Source organism: Curcuma longa, chromosome 16 (assembly GCF_044706935.1).
Source record: "Curcuma longa cultivar G26 ecotype Majalengka, Jawa Barat chromosome 16, ITB_CL_G26_1.1, whole genome shotgun sequence".
In the NCBI taxonomy this organism is placed as follows: Eukaryota; Viridiplantae; Streptophyta; class Magnoliopsida; order Zingiberales; family Zingiberaceae; genus Curcuma; species Curcuma longa.
In genome coordinates, this window is record NC_133876.1 from 7,674,495 (window position 1) to 7,694,600 (window position 20,106).

General features: G+C 38.8%; 2 protein-coding genes across 2 annotated transcripts; both read right to left on the reverse strand.

Annotated features, from left to right (window-relative positions):
* Positions 1–665: 665 nt before the first annotated feature.
* Positions 666–3,788, reverse strand: LOC141846984 (putative apyrase 6). Its single transcript, XM_074734995.1, has 4 exons — positions 3,157–3,788; positions 2,833–2,945; positions 1,138–1,245; positions 666–728 (listed from the first exon to the last, which is right to left on the reverse strand). Exons 1-4 carry the CDS (start codon positions 3,698–3,700, stop codon positions 666–668), a joined length of 828 nt encoding a protein of 275 aa, XP_074591096.1. The 5' UTR covers positions 3,701–3,788.
* Positions 3,789–16,640: 12,852 nt separating this feature from the next.
* Positions 16,641–17,951, reverse strand: LOC141846985 (putative protein phosphatase 2C 5). The gene is made up of 6 exons (XM_074734996.1): positions 17,811–17,951; positions 17,631–17,704; positions 17,155–17,271; positions 16,897–16,951; positions 16,777–16,809; positions 16,641–16,691 (listed from the first exon to the last, which is right to left on the reverse strand). Exons 1-6 carry the CDS (start codon positions 17,949–17,951, stop codon positions 16,641–16,643), a joined length of 471 nt encoding a protein of 156 aa, XP_074591097.1.
* Positions 17,952–20,106: the final 2,155 nt, after the last annotated feature.

A 20,106-nucleotide genomic window follows, 5' to 3' on the forward strand; every position in this document is an offset into this window, starting at 1 on the left:
ATATGTTATAGTTATTCTTTCAGTAAAAGCAACATAATTTCATGATCAAAAAATTAGAAAGAAAAAGGAGAGTATCTTACATAATTATAGCCATTAGGCAAACAACAATAGTCACAACAATAAAAAGCTGCGTCTAACTCAATTATTAGACAACCTAATTACATCATAATCTAAGAAGGTAGGCAATAAGATACTAAAACCTGAGAAGCCCTATCTAGAATTACACTCAAACAGGAACCTCATTACATATTTACACTAACAATCTTCATGTATCACTCAGCTAAGGCATAATACGATCAACTTCTTCCCATGTGCATTAGGAGGCTCATAGTTTCATAAGGATAACATGGTATCCACTCTAATAAAATAAACAAAATGAAAAATGGTAAACTTCTATCCTTTGCATGTTTTTTTAATACACACACACACTGACAATGATAACCAAGTTTCCTTAGTAAACAACGCCAAGTTATTTGACATCATTGCATTGCCAGGAATGATATCCACAAACTAATGTGCAGTCAAGATACTTAGTTGTCTATTTTACCTTAATGCTTTGCCATCTCTTTTACTTTAATAACTACTAGAAATTGCATATAATCTGTTTGCTAGTTGATATACAAACAGTAACACCATTTCAACAACAAATATTATGAGAAAGATGATTACTTACATGATTTTAGGTCACTTGAGTTGAGCATTTTTTGAAGAGACTCATGGGCAACATTCTGCGTGATGGCATGCCAGAGAATGGGTTGAGTCATATGCACAATAAATATTTTTTCTGGAAAGCAATCACTATTTGCCAATATATCTAAAGTTGATATTTTTCTTAGGATAAATATATGATAAAGAGAAGGCACAATGAAGTATAATGGACTTAAATGACACAGAAAACGTTTGCAATGAGAATCAACAATGTTGCACTAATGCATAGAGCTGATCTTTTCTTAGGACAAAAGCAGGAAAATATAATGAACTATGATGATCTAGGTCATGGAACAGTTCAACAATAGATCCAGTTAAAATCAGGAAAATACTTGGTTGGAGTGAAATAACTGAATATAAGATTCTGCAGTATACTGAAGAACAAGATAATAATCCACAGAAGGGAATATACCATTTTGCAGAAATTACCTGGCCAAAATGGAGAAAGCTATTACTATAGAGTTTATATGTGGTATTCCCAAGTGTCAGCACATGGGAAAATTCAGGGGGCAATGCTTCATTTGAAACAAACGTCACCTAAAGATAAAAAAAACATCAGCAGTGAACCAGTTACCTAGAGTAAAATCAAAATATTGATTCCATGAGAAGTTGAACTGCAATGGATATCCATGGATTGTTAAATTTATCAAATTCTTTCCCTCCAATAAATGAAGTGAAGAAAAATAGTATTCTCAGACTCTCTTGATACTAACTCTAGCAAAATTTAGTAGCATCTAACTGCTACCAATATTTCATTACATGGAAATAAGTCTGTAAAATGCGTAAGTGGTCTTTATCAAATATTAGTAAAATTAAATGAGAGTTGTCTTTACCTCTATTCATGCCTTTAAATTTTAATTGGTTCAATTTGTCTAACTATGGAATATATTGGTTGCCTTTAAACATATAAATAACACCTTAACATATCTTAACTATGTATATTTTCCCCATTTTATTATATAGTAGAACATCACCTAATAGTACTTATAGTAGTATTTGCACCACAATAACTTCTTTTGTGTTGCTTTACACTTGCCCAACACTCTACCCACCACAAATAAACTTAGATAAACAAACAAACATACAAGATTTTGAAAGCCTCGTAGATGAGCATATAAACATACTAATTACAATCTTAAAATTACTTTAATTATAAGCATGTGCTTAAGTTCATTATTAGCTCTTGAGCAAACATATTTATAAGGTTAGTAAGACAAACTGATGCAACACAAGATCATTTGTAGGTTTATGAAGCACGAATCTAAAATGAGAGAGCTTGATTGTTTGAAGGTTTTGTGGAGTAGGAAGTATAGAAAGGTTATAAAAACTTAGGCATCACACCTAAGGAATCCTAGGCATAACACAATCTAAAACAAAATATTAAAAATTAACTTACTATCATCATATTCTTCCAGTAATACAACAATACATATTTATACTACTAAATGAACTTTTTAACATAGAAAACATAGAGAACTCGTAAAAACTTTTAATTTGCATTTTAATTCCCAAAAATTGGAAATTGTAAAACATTGGAATTGCTAGACTTTATAGTGCACTCTTGGACTTCCAAACTTTGGTTTTCAAACCTTGGAATTGTTGAAGCTTATATTATTTCTCAAATAGACTCATCATTTTCCAAATTAAAGTTGTTTATAATCTTTAGAGGAGACTGCCACTTGTCTCCATCACAAACTTATTATGATCTTAGTGATATTTGAAAGTCTAGAGAAATTATGGTTGCTAACCACTTCCTTGAGATTGATATGAGATAGATCTTAAATTGAATTATAATATAATATTTGAGCTATGACATTGATCAAGTCTCAACATCAAGGACATCTAGTAATAAACAAGGATGGATTGAGCCTGATGCTTAAAGTTGAATTTACAGTTGAAACAAGCTAAAGATCAAGTTGGTTCAGCTCAATTGTCATCCTACGTGCATAAATAAAGTTGACATCATATCACATCTCAAGATATTTTCTGCAAGAAACAATACATCCAAACAGCAATGATATGTTGATAATTTCCTAAAATCTAAATGGGTCCATGTTACAGAGTGACAAACATATGTGCAAAATGGACTGAGATCATCTTCATGCCATAGGAACAAGAATTAACCTGTGCTGATGCTCCACCAAGCTCAAGTATCCCAGTAGTGTTCTCAGGATCACCTCCCAAAGTTCCAAGTGCATAATTGGCAGCAACCCAAGCATACACACCTTCATCAGAACCTGTGACCATAACATTGACTATAAATTCATGAAGATTTTTAATAGAATTATATAGAGCGACCAGATACAGAGTAAAATAACATATTTTTATCAGATATCATGAAGAGTAACCAATATCTAACAAACCAAAAGCTAAAAATTTATTGATTTTTCCATACAGTAGCTAAGAGGGGATGATGACAGTATTCACAGAAAGAAATAATTTACGAACCCGGTATCACAGTCGCCCAATCGTCTTTGAATTGAAAGCTTGACAATCTCAGGACCCTCCTGCAAGACTCCAAAATCCTTTCCCTCAGTCCCACTTCGACCATTCTCAAGCCCGCTGTTGCCATTAGCCTAACTTCCGTGACCTTGTGCCAGTCCATCGGCACTTTCTCCTTAGCGAACTCCAACAGCTCCACCAAGGACTCCCCGGAGAGCTCCGGGTCCCCTAAGTAAGATGACAGCCCGGGCGTCTTCCGCATCACCGCCATCGACTTCAAATCAAGCAAAGGAACGCCACCCCTTACTCCCTTGGAGGAGAATATGTGGATCCGGGTGCCGGAGCTCCCGGCGTCGATAACAATCCCAAATCGAGAAGTCGAGCTGCGGGAGGAGACAACGAGGCAGACGAGAAGAAAGGCGACAGATAAGAAACAAACAGAGATCCAAATGCCTCGTCGGTAGGGATTATGGGTGGATGCTGGACTCCTGGATATGAATGGGAAGAAACGGGCGGAGGAAGGGCGGATCGGGAGCTTCGGCGCATCCATGCTCGGAATGGAACGAGATCGGAAGGAAACGGTAGGAGGGAGATGTGGAGGTCAAGCTCCCCCTCCCTCGACCGTCACCTCCTCCTCCTCCTCCGCCACCTTCCGCCGTCAAGGACAAGCGAACATTGGTAAATGAAGAGTCATTTTTAATGGTCCCGCCGCCTTCTTCGTTCATTCGTTCGTTGTAATGGGCTGCGTTGCCCATGGGCCCAACATTTAACCATTCCTTAAAAAAAAGTCATGATTTCGCCCTCTGGTCGCTTACTTCCTCGGCTCGATTTTCAAATTACTTCCATTTCGATCGATCTGCATCGATGGAGGAGAGCGACGTGAGCTTCCTTCTTTGAGCGGATTCTGAGAATGCAACAGCCGGCGGCGATGATGTCGGCCCAAGGCTTGACCTAACCTTGCAGTCGATCTACGGGTGGGGGATTTGGGTTGTTTCTCACTGGAGCTAGCGCTGCTAGAGAATATGGGCCACCGTCCGGCATCGAAGGCGTCGATAGAGGCAATGTAGGGGAAGGGAAGGCCGGCGAGGAGTGCGCCTTGTGCCTCCGTGGCTTGGGCGATAGCGGATGGGATGGGTGGGGCGACAAACCGGAGCACGTGACACCGATGGTGCCCTCGAACATTAAGGCCTCGTTTGGAAATGAGGGACAGGACATAAATATAGAGACAGTGTTAGATTTTTTGTCTCTGTCCCCGTTTGATTTTGAGAGACAGATAAAAAAATTTAATTTTTTATCTGTCGCCATGCAGCCCAAATTTGTGTCCATCCTAAAACTGGAGACACCGCAACTTGCACGGAGACAGAGAAATTAAATTTTCATTTTACCCACAAAACACTCGGTCTTGCACCGCAACTTCATTACTTCACGCAGAGCCGTTCGCACCCTCCACCGCCGCCGTTCGCACCCTCCACCACCGCCGTCAAAGGAAGGCGCAGCTGTCAAAGGCACCTTCCGCCGTTTGCAGGAAGTCACGCCCGTGTACCCGTCAAAGGCACCTTCTGCCTCTCTTCGTCTTTCGCCTACTGGTCCCTTTCATGCCTTCCGCCTCTCTTCGTCTTTCGCCTACTGGTCTGGTCTCGTTCGTGTCTTCCGCCTCTCTTCATCTTTCGCCTACTGGTCTGGTCCCGTTCGCCTACTGGTCTTTCTGGTCCTACTAGTCATGCCCGTGTACCCGTCAAAGGCACCTTCCGCCTCTCTTCGTCTTTCGCCTACTGGTCTGGTCCCTAAACCTTCCGCCTACTGCTCTCCTCTAACCTCAAATTTAAGTAGAGGCCAGATCATTTCATTACATAAGAATCAGGTGGTAGGAAGGAAGGGGGCGAGTGAGCACCGCTCCGAATCAGGTGGCAGAGACTTCAGGTTCTTTTCTAAACTTTATTTCAGAACACATTCCAGTAGTGTGTCTTGGTTTCATCTATATTGTTTTATCGGTTGTGAAAGGGCATACATCTGATCTTTTGTATCTGAATTTTGTTGTTTCATAGGAAGGAATGGACAGTATGGAGCAAATTAAACAATCTGTTGCTTCCTATTTAATGATGAGATTTCAGATCGACACATTGATGCTAATTGTTTTAATTACTATGTTTGTATACACCAAGAAGAGAATAAGTCGTAATAATTCTTTGACACTCAGTCAAAGGATTACTAGTGTCTCGCTCAGACGAGATGCACTTGAGCGTATTATTGGAGTGGGTGATAGGAATTGCATTTGGGAGTTAAGGATGAATGTAAATGCATTTGCCATATTGTGTGAGCTGCTTAAAGTTAAAGGTGGGTTAACTGAAGATGGTCGAGTAAGCATAGCTGAGCAAATTATAATATTTTTAATCATACTAGGTCATCATAAAAAGAATCGCAGCTTACAAGTTAGGTTCTATAGGTCAGGGGAAACTATTAGTAGATATTTTAACAGGGTCTTGTACTCTATCATACGTGTGCAAAGCCTTTTATTTGCCAAGGCTGAACCTGTTCCAGAGGGTTGCGTTGATCCGAGGTGGAAATGGTTTAAGGTAACTTCAATATATCTAAGTTGTTGAGTCATTACCATTCGCTATAAAACCTGATATTTCTTTATTATAGGGTTGTCTAGGAGCATTAGATGGCACGTACATAGATGTTTCTGTCCCCGAAGCAGATAAACCAAGATTTCGAACAAGAAAGGGTAGAATTTCTACAAATGTCTTGGGAGTATGCAACCGAGATATGAATTTTGTTTATGTGCTTAGTGGTTGGGAAGGATCAGCATCTGATTCGAGAATACTACGAGACGCTATTGGACGACGTAATAGCCTCCAAATACCACTTGGTATGTCAAAAAACAAATAATATTATATTACTGATTATATATATTAACTACTGTATATAATAATTTTCTTTTGATTTGTAGGTAGTTATTATTTAGTTGATGCTGGTTACACAAATGGTCAGGGTTTCCTAGCACCATATAGAGGTACTCGATATCACGTGCAAGAATGGGCTCAAGGTTCGCGTGCACCTCAAAATTATCAAGAGTACTTTAACAAGAAGCACTCCTCAGCTAGGAACATAATTGAACGCTGTTTTGGGTTGCTTAAGAAGAGATGGACCATTTTGAGGAGCCCTTCATTTTATCCAATTAAGACACAAAATCGGATTATCATTGCATGTTGTCTGCTTCAAAATTTTATACGAATGAATATGGATAGTGATCCTGAAGAAAACACAACCATTGAACCTGAGCATATGCCTGTAGGAGAGGATTTTTCCAATGTCGAGGTGATTGAAAGTGTAGAAAGTAGCAATGAATGGACTCAACGGCGGGAGACCCTAGCAATTGAAATGTTCGAAGAGTGGAGAAGGAATCGTACTGCATTTTGATATTTAGTTGAAATTTAAAATTGTAATAAACTAGCACACTTTGCAATAACTGTTTTATTTTTTGTTATTGGATTTAGTTTACTGTTATATTTCTTAATAATATGTTTGAAATAGTTGCTGACTAGTTGATAAATCGTTTGTGAAATATTTGTGCAAAGAATAACAAGAAATGGATAGCAAACGCACATGGACAGACGAGGAAACACTTGCATTTGTTGGTTTCATGGAGGAGATGGTTATAGAAGGGCAGCGAGGTGATGCTGGACAATTTAAACCAGGTGTTTTTCCAAAGCTTGCTATAAAAATGAATGAAAAATTCCCTGGATCTGGGTTTACAGCTAAACATTGTAAGAACAAACAAAAAAGGCTGAAAGAGAAATACCAATCAGCTTCAGACATGCTTGCTTGTAGTGGGTTTGGATGGAATGATGAGAAACAAACTGTGGAAGTGGATAGCAAACAAGTTCTAGAGCTCTGGATTAAGGTTTGATATACTATTATGACTATGTTTGCAAGATATACATGCATGCATCTTATTTCTCACTTATGTTTTGCATATTTTTTTTGCAGCAACATCCACTGAGGTTCTACACTCCCGGGAAACCATTTCCACTTTTCACTCGTTTGGGGACAATATTTGGAAAGGATAGAGCAACAGGAAGTTATGCCATTAGTGGAAATGATGCAGCTGAGCAGCTAGATACAGAGAATGAAGAAATAACTCTCCACTTCAATGATGTTGTCAATGATGTTGATATGTTTGAAAGTGACCCTCCACTTCAAACTAACTCTCCACTTCAAACTAATGCATCAATGGCTTCATCAAGTGAAGGAATTCAACGGAAATTTACTTCAACAAAAAAAAGGAAAAAGAATTTGAGATCTTCCAAGAGTTGGCTCAAACTGTGAGGTTTGCTGTGGAGCAACAGGGAAAGCATGTCCAAGTTCTTGCCAAAGCTATGGCAGGGATTAATGAGGAGGTGAAGCTTGGTGAAACCCTGCAAGATCTTGGCTTCAACGATGATGAAGTAGTTCTAGTGGGGCTTAAGTTCTCGCAGAATCCTCAATTGCAGATAACCTTTTGGAGTTTAACTGAGAACCAAAGGCGTGCATTTGCTAGAGCTATAATCCATAGTTAGTCATGTTCACTATCAATTATGCTATTTTGGATAAGTCATGTTCATAATTAGTCTAACTTTGGATGTACTTACTAAGTAGTGTCAAGTTTTATAGTTAATGTGACTAAAAATTTGACTTTATTTTGTCACTCAAATGGGTATATGTTTATGTTGCCCTTATGAATTTAATGCATTAATCAAGCGTGTGATGCTTTTAAAGTCCACATTGTGATGCTCTTATGAATCAAATGGATATATTGTCAGTTGAGCACAAAGAACTCATGGATTGTTATTCACTCTTCTGTGAGTTATGGTTTTTGTTTGCCTGTCTTTGATGGTTTCGGTTACATTTGCATTTCATGATTGCAGAAATATAGGCTCTATTTGAAGAGGCTCAGTGCAGTGGCAGGCCAACAAGCTAGCATGGTTGCAGCTGTAGGAGCTAGAAACTCATCGTACCTAAATATGGCTTCTTTGAATAGTTTCAGAAATTACTATGCAATTAGGGGATCGAGACAACTACGAACCGTAGGATCTCTTCAATCAATTGGAGTTCTTGGTAGAATGAACAGTTCATCGACTCTAGCAATGCAGGGGCTACTGCCTTCCCCAACGGTTCAGCTTGGTGGAATGCACAAAAGCACAAGCAATCCTTGTAACACTGATTTAGGAAGGATTCAAGGGACCATAGCACCAGGCAACCACCAAATGAATTTGTTGCATGGAACTAATTACCTGCTGGCTTTTCTGATGTTGGAATTGCTGTTGGTCCTAAAAGCAATTCTTTTCCTATTGGCACTGCCAACCCTCTGTTAGTTCAGGCTAATAAGCAGCACAATCAATCAGAAGGATTGCACAATTACTCGGTCAAAATGTCTCCCTCAAGTTCAGACCTTCTTGATTTTGACCTTCAAGATATTTCCCAGTTTACTTCTAACAGTAGATCTGGTGATGGTTCATGGCAGGGTGCTTCTAGGTTCAACCAATGATCCTACTAGTTCATTGCCAATACTAGCCCCTTTTGGTAATAATGCCACTCCGCTGCATGATGCAATCACAAACAGTAATGTCAATAACCATGTTCGTTCGTTCAATGGGAGCACAATGGCCATGCCTCCAATGCACAATGATTCAAGACCATCTAATTTCAGCTTGGAGAGATGGGATTATTCCATCAATTCAAATACTGTATCGAGTTGTTACTCAAATCCTTTGCTATCCAAACTCCAAAACGATAAAGCAACTGCCCAGTTCCACTCATCGGGTATTGCAGTCCATGAGAAAAACTTGGGTGTCACTGCAGTAGGCCAAGGAAACTTTGCACATAACTCTGCACATGCAAGAATCACATTAATCAAAATAGATCGAGAAGGACAAACATGCGTGTGCATGACCATCCAATTGAACAATTTGAGAGCCTCATATGGCTTCTTGTGTTGGACATATCCACCAATCATAGTGCTCAAGTTGTTGCAATTCACATACATTTCGAGTAGAGCATTCAACAGAAGCAAGCTTCACTCCAAACCAAGTTTAATAGCAAGGATATGTAAGCCCTCTACGTTGCCTGGAGAAGAATAATAGCAACAAACAGGCATCAAACAAATTATAGTTTGTCGTTTGTCAAATTATCAAAAACAGATATTAGCATTCTAGCATTGCCGTTTGTCAAATTATCAAAAACAGATATTATCATTTTGCATCAGCATCAGTTGTCTAACCACATTTAACCCCTACTACTAATACATATATCAAAAGCTTGCCTATCGACAGAATATTAACCCCTACCACTAATACAATACAGAAGAGTAAAAACAGTCACTGCCCATGAAACCACAGTAGCCAGCACAAGACCATTTGATTTCCTCCTCTCAGCATCTAGCTTTTTCTTTAGTTTCATGATCTTTCGTCTCGATTCTTCGTGTAACACATCTGATGCAATGGCTGAATGAGATATATCAGCTGTAATAGTGTCTGATTTTTCTTTCTTGTCGGCCCAGTTAAAGAAATTACAGCTATTCGAGGTCTGCAACGATCACAAACATAAACGCTACCAAGCAATTTGGTTGAAGAGCTAAAAATGGATTCCACTTTGGTGCGATGGAAGAAACAACTTACATTCCAATTAGGGCACCTCCAAAATCTTCTCCCTGGATTTGCGTTGCTATTAGATTTGAGTAGAATCGGCTGGTCCCCACAACCACACCTCCATGAACTCCTGGACACCAACGAAGATGAAGATCTGCAACTGCAACTCATCGACAACAATGAAGTCCATTGATCTGCAACTCGCCGATCAGTCCAAAAAAATTCGGTGAGAAGGAAGAAAGTTTAAGACATACCTGGAAGCCATGAACTGCCCCACCGCTTCAGAGGGGAAGTTTAAAACCATTACCACTTTTGTACAAAAAGAGGATAAAACCATTACCACAGTTGTCACACCTCAACAAAGAATCATGCTTCAAAACAGGATACTCACCAATTGAAGGTGAATTATAATACATGCGCAATATAAAGCTTACCTTGTGTTCCATATTAATGTTGTTTAGCTAATCATTTGCCTCAAAAACTTGAGCAGTAAGGATCAATACATCACCAACCAATATATATGCTAATAAAGGCAATATCGCCGAGAAACAAGTGCAGCAAAAGCAAGCAAGAAACTAATTATTCATCAATTAAGATGCCTAACTCAGAAAAAGTCAACACTCAACAATCACTTGATCCACCCCATGAAAAGAGTTGCAGAATGGAATAAAGATACTTTCTATTGATGTAGAATACTTTTAGTGTAAGATGCACTGAGGATGATTAGCAATGACCAAGCAGAAAGAAAGAAAAAATCTAAGATACCTAAAAATCACCAAACTGAAAACCGACTGCGGCAATAGCACTCGGCAGGGGAAGATGGGGCAAATGTGAGGCTGCGGTGCATGATGCGGAGGGCCACCGGAGCGGAGCCGCCGGCCGCGTCGCCGTCGCTTTTGCCGCCTCGCTGACGGCGGTGTAGACTGCAGATGTGCGATCGTTGAAGCTTGAAGGCGGTGTGGAGGACGCGATCGAAGCTTGAAGGCGGTGCGGAGGACACGATCGAAAGCGGGGCGGGGGCGGTGCGAAGGAGGCGATCGAAGCTTGAAGGCGAGGCGGTGCGGAGGGAAGAAGGCGGTGCGGAGGACGAATAGACGAAGGAGAGAAGGGACGCGGAAGATGACGAATAGACGATGGTAAAGTTTTGTTTTAGGTATAGGGTTAGGAAGGGTAACTTAGTCTTTTAAGTGAGAGATTCTGTTCTTGTATTTTGTATTACCAAATATGAGACAGATACAATTTATATTCTGTCACTGTCTCTACTGTCTTCTGTATTTTTGTATTTCTGTCACTGTCTCTCGTGTCCCTCAAACCAAACGCAGCCTGAGTCCCTGCCCGCCTCAAGTCAATGGAGAGGCGCCTCCTTTGGTAGGAGATGCCCCGGAGTTTCACCTACGCTGATCCTCGATATAATGTATCTGTACCCGCGGTGGGGCGATTGGTATCCTCACATCCTATGCTGCTAGGTCGCCGCGAGGTTTGTATCGGGATCACCGGAGCTTGCCCTTCTCGATTTCCTTGTTGTTTCTATTGCTTAATGTACTAGTTATAAAGTAGATGGATAGAAAGATGTTGCTATGGCCACAGGTGGGATTTTGTGAAGGAGTGTTGTGCTTAAAACGATGATTCTTTTTGACTATGGTTCTTAAATTGTTTCCCCCTTTAAATTCGTTTTTTTAGTTTGGTATTTTTTTTTAAAAAAAATGTCTTCGTTGAAGTGGATGCAAAGTAACATTGATGTGTAGTGGTTCTGACTGGTTTGGTAGCAAACTGATGTGGGTTTCTAAGTAAAAGGGAAAATTGTGGTTTTTGTTCGTTAGTTGTTTTTTTTTCTCGTTTCTCTAATCATCATCCTTGGGCAATTTTTGGCGAATGTCTCTTAATTCTGGCAGTGTTGACTCATCAGGAACTGCTTTTTGGTAAAAACTTGCTTTAGTGCTTGTTGTCAATGCAAGGCTGAGTTAACTTGCTTTACTTGATGCAACTGGGCTACTGTCTTTTTGGTTCTGTATGGAAAGGAGGTGGTCAGAGTTGAGAGCTAATGTTGTGGATTGCTGCTTTTACTGATGGATCAAGATGGTGTGATGCCCTCAAGATAGTTGGTGGAAGCTAAGTGTCTGATAATGTTGCTCAATGGGGGGCACTTTTGCTACCAATGGATGGGTGCTCGATTGGTTTGCAAGCAGGAGATGCTCGCTGTGAACAATTGAATTGCAAGCAGGAGAAGTGTGTCACGATATTATGATGGGGAAATTATTAAGACTTGATATCCCAAGTGGTCTCTTCTACCTATATTTCTTATTCATCAATGAAAACTTACCCTTTATACTTGTACCATGTGGAATCATTGGGATGAGAAAGGCTCAGGTATTACAACGACGAGAAAGGCTTAGATTTGATACTCTGGTACCTTTACCTATGTTTATTATTCATCAATAATTATCCTTTACACCTTGTTATATAGTATGTACAAGTAGGTCCTAGTAGTAGTATTTACAATTAGGTCTCTGGCACTCACAATCTCTTTTGTGTATGTTACTCTAATAATAGATGTATAAATTAGTGTTTGAGTCTTTTTACATTACCCAAAATAAACATGCAAATAAGTTTTTGAATAGCAGATCATAATAAGCTTATGCTTTTTTTTTTGGAGCTTGTTTCTAACATGGTTAAGAGGCTTCTTTCAGACTATTTATGGAACTTCAGTTGAAATTCCTACACAGAATGATGTAAATATGTCTTGATGTCTAATCTTCAAATTTATTGGCTATTCATGTACACTCATTTTGTCTTTCATGTTATGAAGATAATGATATTAGCAGTGCTACCAAGTTATATGGGATCTTCAAAAGCAAATTATGCCAAAAATCTTTTACGTGTCACAGTCCTCCTTCAATACATTCCACGACTAATTAGATTTATTCCATTGCTCGGCGGGCAGTCTACAAGTGGTTTCATCTTTGAATCAACATGGGCAAACTTTGTCATTAATCTTCTTATGTTTAGGTTGGCTGGGCATGTAGTGAGTTCATGTTGGTTAGGTCTTGAATATTGATATTTTCAGGAATTTATAATTGTTTTTATAGGAAGCTGTCAACATTCCTTGTAAATATGATTTTATAATTTTTCTCTTTATTTTCGTAGACTGATAATTTTATCTTGAGATTTCATGATGAATTGTGCTATGCTAGTCCTGCTCCAACTTCATATTAATACCTACTGAATGATATTTTATGCTTATCCATCAAAAGCAAGCCTTGCACTTTTTTGGATTTATGGGAAATATCAGAAAGTGATAAAATTACATTGTTTCAGGAACATTATGATTAATTTGACGTAGTGATCATTTCAAAATAGATTATGCATTTTAGAAAATGGAGGAGTATTGTTAGGTATAAAACTAAATTGATTGCTAGCGGGTCTTATTTTTAAGATTTCTCTGAAGAAATTTTGACTTGTAGAGAAAAGTTGATTGTGAAATAATAATCTTCAATTTATTACTTTTTCTCACTTCTGTAGTTTTAGAAAACAATTAAGTGATTTATTTCCAATAATTTGTGCAAATTGACAATTACATAAATGGGTTCTAGGTAGAATTTCTCAGAGGAACCAATTTAATAGTAAATACTTATATTGCAATTGTTGTTCACTTGCTTTAAAAAGTGATACTTTTATCATTTAGAAGCTTGTTTAATTTTTGCATAATTGAACACTATCTTCTTGATGAAATTGGTGTGAGTTTCTGCTCTTTTGTGCATGTTTAAATCTGTCCTAGATGCCATCATCCTAACTGTTATAAAAAATCCTTTTGTTTTGCTCCAGAGAGTAAATCAATGTCTACAAGATGCCTGTGCTTCATCAATGTCTACAAGATGCCTGTGCTTCGAGGTCGTCGAGGTGATGAATGATCATCATCGATCATCGCAATCATGGTCGTCGAGATTAAGAGAAAGCGAGGAAGACTTGATATGATTAGAATCGGAAAAGAATATGTAAGTGATTGGAAAAATTTTTAAGAAACAACCATAAAGAAAATACTACTCAAACTTTAATGTTTGATATTCTAGCGAGTTCCTTAAACAAATCCAAATTGCTTGCGAGACAACTATTCATTATTTATTCATCTTCCTTAAACAAATCCAAATTGCGAGTAAAAACAAAAAGTGCGAGACAATTATTCATTATTTATTCATCTTCGTAATCTTCTTCGTAATCTTCATCTTCTTAATCTTCGTAAGTTCTAAGCCGCTCGTCAGCGACAGCAACGACAGCAACATCGGCAGCAGCCGCGGGGTTGTTGACAGACTGCTCGGCGGTAGCACGCGCGCTGGTAGCGGCAGCAGGCGCGCCGGTAGCAGCAGCGGCGGCGTCTGCCGCCGCGGCAGCAGCTGTAGACGCTGCCGTGGCAGCAGCAGCCACGGGGTTGTTAACAGACACGTCATTGGCAGCAGCGGCCACCGCGGCAGACACTGCTGTCCATTCAGGAGCGGCACCAAAGCGCGCCGACACTGCTCTCCATTCAGGAGCGGCAGCAAAGCGCGCCGCCGTTGCTCTCACTTCAGCCGCGACTCGAGCGGAGGACTCTGCCGCGGCAGCAGCATCGGCAGCGGCGTTGTTTCTAGGCATAGGAGACGAGGAGGCGGAGATTTGTGAGGAGAGGAGACGGGGAGGCGGAGATTTGTGAGGAGAGGAGACGGGGAGATGTGTGATTGAGGAGAGGGTCGATCGATCGTTTAAGTAGGTTAAGAGAGAGAGGAAGTCGGCTAGGGTTTCCTGTCGGAGTGGACTCGGGGCCCAGCCCGTATTGCTGCACTGTGCGGGAAATTAAAGCTAGGGTTTCCGGAGCCATGGAAATTTTTTTGTAGATTTTTATATAAAGATCTTAATTTCCAGTAACTGGGTCCAGCCAGCCTTAATCTTCCGATGCATCTGTCGATTAGAATTTAATTTCATCAGGAACCTGACTGACTGAATGTTAACAGTAGAAGTATGTGAAAAATCAAGCCTGTTAGGCCTTGAGTGTTGTTACAGAGCTAGCATTCAGCAGGTAATATACAAATTTGAAATCAATTAAATTTACAAATACCTATACATCCACATGTCTGAAATAAATCTAGCTCATTGTGCAAAATTAACTAAATCTCTGACTGACTTAACTCCATGAAATATATATGCTAGAAACTAGCTAGCTAGGAAGCAGGAATGCAGTATTTGGTCATAAATGTTTTACATATCTATCTGTGAATATATATATATAAACAAAGTTCTGTAACAACCCATGCACCCACTTCTCTGTTTGTTTGATGACTATATTTGTGGAAAGATTCTTTCTAACAAATAATGTTGTGTAATCAGTTTATATTTTCCATGAAATTTTAGACTCATTAAATTATTAGCATGTCTTTTAAAAAATATAAAAAATAAAAATTACCTTTTAATTAATTGTCAGTACTAATCATGCTTCTATCCTCACCTATGCTTTTAATTAAGAGAAAATCCAAATGTTGGTATACGCCCTGTGTCATGTCACGTTACTACTATCTTTCTAATTTTTTTACCATTTTAAGTTGTGTCATTAACCATTATATATGCAGATACAAGAACTTGGATCGAAAATTGGATTGCAAATTCAGATACTACACTTTGATAATTAGGAATACCATATTATTTGTAAGGTAGATAAATTAAAATTATCACGTTTTAGATAAAAAAAAAATGTCCTTCCCATTGCAAGGCTCAACACATGAGAAGCCAAGATCTTCCACAAAACCAATTAAATATGGATTACTGAAAGCATATTTATTTTCCATGCATCAATGAGATTGTATTAAATGATCAGGAGTTAATTTTATCTAGTAAAAAAATACAAATATTATGACCACAAATGACATACATGCATCTAGGAGAATGAACACATCAGTGATGTCTTATTTTCACCCCTTCAAGGCTAGCTAGCTCTCTGCTTGCGATGAACTCCTCGGATACCCATCAAGGAGGAGCCATCCTTTCTCTCTCACATCATTTCGTGACAGCCGTGATAAAACCATCTGACCATGAAAACAGTTCAGTTAGAAGTCTTTGGAATGAAATGCAAAGGTGCAAGAAGCTTAAGAGTATACATATATTTGTAACTATTTCATCTGGGACAAGCATCGATATATCCCATTATATATCCATGAATTAATTCTTTTGCCTTCTTTCCAATCTCTAGCTGTCTCTGCAGCAACTTCTGATCGCAGAAGATCTCCAGTTGAGATGTGCACCAACCCATACTAGCTAGAATATATATAGATTAACACCAAATGAGAATATATATCTTTTAAGATGTAATTAACGATTATTGAAAACCAAGTGCAATTGAAGTTTCAGCGACTCAGTTAATATTGAACTACAGCTAGCCCACACCATAGTTCAAATAAAAGATATAATATATATAGGTAATTGTAAGTTCTAATAGAGCGCCTATGGATGAGGCACATGTACAGAAAAGTTCAATTTAAGAATTAGACGAGTACTGTAATTAATAATGTGGCACAAAGCATATATATACAATTATGGCACTACAACAAAAATGACTTTTCACAGCGCGCAAATATGTTATCCGTAGCGCGCATATATATTTTCCTTTCAAAGGCAAGTGAAGTTGTGCTACCAGTTTCCATTTACCTTTCAATTAATTCTCATCATTAGCATGTTATCTTGGCTTGCAAATTAAGTTATAGAAAATAGTTGTTTGCAGTGAAAAATTCTAGTCTTTCATGTTTTCACCTAAATTTGAAATCAGAGGTCAAATAATTGTATGGTACTTGCGGATTTGCAAGGACATTACAAGCAAAAGCCAAGTGGATTACAAAACAGGATTAATTACCCCAAGTCGGCTATAATTATGCTTATGTTGTCTTGTGATTGTCGTTCCTGCAGAATAAAAAGGTTGGCCAGACAGCATCTTAGTCAAAACTGAAATATACTTATAACAACAAGTATCATGAAGTAAAGATACCAGAGCAGCACGCGCTAGAGCTTCACAAGTTATCTGAAACAAAATAGAGTGTGGAACTTACTAATATACACAAACCACGAGCAATACCAGGTAACTATAATTGAGATAACAATAATGCACCTGAACGTCACCATGCTGGCGCAGCTGATCTCTGACAAAAGATACTGCTTCTGAGCTGAATAATCAATTGCTTGATCTAGTTAGAAATGGAAGGAGATTCACAAGCATAGTATCATGCATTACTTCTCAGGCATTAAGTTCAAATACACAAACAATTAATTAATGAAAAGTTACCAAAAGATGAATTACAATCCATTTAATCTTGCAGAATTAAAAAAGCCAGTTAATATAGTAACCAAAATCTTCAGCCATACAAACCTTTTCATATAGTCCCATAGACCATCGGAAGCTAGTAAAACAAACTCCACATCAGAGCTGAGTTCTATTTGAGATATGTCTGGTGAAGAAGTTACTATATCTGCTTTGAACTGAATTCTACAAAAGAAAAATCAACTGGCTATTGATAATTCTGAAGAAGTAACCAAGAAGAGATAGCCTTAAGTAGTGCGCATATTTGACAGTTTTCAGTAATCTCCAACATATTCTCCTCTAGGACAAAATGCTACAATGAAAAGAAAAAAAGAAGAGGTAAATTCAGAGAACAACAAACCTTGAACTTCGATACTTAGAGTGAAAAAAGATACTTAATCCTACAACTGATAGTTATAAAAACAATAGATGCGAAAACAAGTGTGTATAGCAGAGAAGAAAGATATCACTCGTCTAGTCTATTTGGCTATTTGTGAAGCAGTTATTCAAAGCAATATGATAACTGAATCGGATTCTCCATTTACTCAAACACACCAGTTGTGAGTCCAGCAAGAATTTTCTTAGACAAAGGAATATCTCCCACATGATTCTCACCAACCTAGAAATTTTTAACCTGAAAATACAAGCAAAATAGAATCTTGTACCAGACACAGAACAACAAAAGTGAAGCATCCAGCAATATACAAAATACATTTGAGGCTTACAGGATCATACAACCCGATTCGGAGCCCTCCAAAAACACATTGACGATGCAGCCCGGGAACAATGCCTTTCCAGAGTGCCGTTGCACCTTCCTCCCTTGCAATGGTTGCGACAGTGCCCAGCATTCCTCTGTACTTCGGCATGGCTGCGGCATCCGCAGATGCTTGCTTCAGCAAGCCTGACTTTTGCGGTGTCCAGAGGGATAGTGCAGATCTGAAATAAATACAAAACACGAAAAAAAATCATTATGATCAAGAAGAAAGCTAACAACTTCAACCTAATCTATGATCCCCAGCTTTTCCAATCATCGAGCAGGAAACAATCGTGAAGATCAAACGCGTAAGAACCCTAAAAGCGAGATGGAACAAGTGCACGATCGCCCGATGACTTACCTCGGCAAAGTAGGCGGTGATGGCGCTGCTGGCAAACCTCCCTACGAAGGAGATCTCGGTATTGGAGTCGTGATCGCCCATAGTGGCAGTACAAACTTTGTTATCCCTTGCAGCAGCTCAACTTTCGGCTTCGATCCCTCCTCCCTCGAACTCCTCCAATACCGCTTCTTCGTCCTTGATGGCAATTTTCTCTTCGTCGATTGCTGTCAGCCTTTCCTCCATCTATCTCTCCTATTCGCCGCAAGTGCAGTGAGCGAGAGCGAGAGCGAGATCTGGAGGCGCAACGCGAGTTTAAAAGAAGGGATTCGTGAAACATTTTGAGAGAGCCGAGCGACAGGATGGGGGCGAGAGGAAACCTAAGCGGATGGAGGCTGAGCGCGAGAGGAAACCTAAGCGGATGGGAAAAAGCGCGAGAGAAATCTAAGGTTGGATGGGGGAAAAGGTATTACCGTATTTTTTTTAATAAAATAACATTAATATACTTTTAACAGCGCACAATATGCGCTGTCAAAAATAATTTTAACAGCACATAATGTGCGCTGTTAAAAGTATTTTTAACAGCGTATTATTATTGTACGCTGTGGTTGATAAAAATATGATATTATCCGCAGCGCATTTTATTGGGCGCACCGTCAAAGCAACTATTAACGGCGCGCCTATGATGTGCGCTGCGGATGACGCGCTGCAGAAAGTCATTTTTGTTGTAGTGTGGACATCAAGATTGCAGCCATAAAATTACAGATCTAGTAAATGTGTAACAGATCCATCTTGTTTGGGACAAGCATGACTTGACGACGATGATGATGTTCGAGCCATGTCGACAAAATATATACAAGTAGATAGAATTCTTCTATATCTGGAGATGCATTGATTATTTGGCCCAAACGCATAGTTAGCCTTTGTAAACAACTAAATTGCATATTTACCATTATAGAATCTAATAGTTCATAAATATCCTTCTAAATTTACAAATCTCTCATAAATACAATTATTTGAATTAAACTTAGCTAGGTTAATGCATGATGTTTGGTCAAAATTATAAACCCAAAATATCCTTATTATTATTTTGGCAATTATTTAATTTCATTTTGTCCCCTTCAATTCCTTTTCATTTTGCCTTTTATATTGTTTCAATCATCTACTCATATTTAAATGTAATGGCAAATTTCCTAAAAGACACTTAAAACTGACAATTTCCAACAGATGTACCAGCTGGTTTAAAAAACTCCTGAAGGGCACACTTCCTTTCACCTTGCTTTTAGAAGCTCAAATTATCTTTAATGTTATGAGCATTATTTATTTTTTCATTCTATTTTGAGGACCTCAATATTATCATTTTGGGCAAGGGTACCATTGACATATATATATTTGAGTTGTTAGTGTAGGATCGAGTGCACGTGAGAGGGGGGGTGAATCACGTGCTTTTTAAAAATTCGTTCGTTTAAAAATCAGAGTAAGAGACTTTATGCTTTGAAAAGCATGCAGCGAAAAATAAATACGAAGCGTACGAAATACACAAGTATTTTTTACTTCGTTCGGAGCCGTCAATGACTCCTACTCGAAGGCCCAGGTCCCTTGGACCTTTCCTGTGGGCAATCCACTAAATCTCTCTACCAGAAAACAACTCTGATAGAGTAGGCGAATACAATAAGAAAAAGTGTGACAATCCCACACTTTTAACTTTTAAATGAGTGAAAACAATAACTATTAAAAATAACTTTTTCGTTACCCAACAATAGAAGATTCTCGATGAGCTTGGATGTTGGGGGTGATCTTCCGGCAGAAGTTCGACGTAGTCGTGTCAAAGCTCGGGCTGCTGCAGAAGAATGACGTTGGTCGAAGTTCTGTGATTCATGCACTGACTGCAGCTTTATATAGACATTATCAAGTTTATCTAGATCTGCAA

Bases quoted from the DNA above. Each gene is read 5' to 3' on its own strand.
- LOC141846984 (XM_074734995.1), bottom strand. From the start codon at position 3,700: ATGGATGCGCCGAAGCTCCCGATCCGCCCTTCCTCCGCCCGTTTCTTC. The intron at 2,946-3,156 runs GTTCGTAAATTA...TTATGGTCACAG, and splicing joins TTGGGCGACTGTGATACCGG to GTTCTGATGAAGGTGTGTAT. The intron at 1,246-2,832 runs GTTAATTCTTGT...TTTTATCTTTAG, and splicing joins TTGGTGGAGCATCAGCACAG to GTGACGTTTGTTTCAAATGA.
- LOC141846985 (XM_074734996.1), bottom strand. From the start codon at position 17,951: ATGCCGAAGTACAGAGGAATGCTGGGCACTGTCGCAACCATTGCAAGG. The intron at 16,952-17,154 runs GTTTGTATGGCT...TTGATTATTCAG, and splicing joins CTATGGGACTATATGAAAAG to CTCAGAAGCAGTATCTTTTG. The intron at 16,810-16,896 runs GTGCATTATTGT...ATTTTGTTTCAG, and splicing joins GCCAGCATGGTGACGTTCAG to ATAACTTGTGAAGCTCTAGC.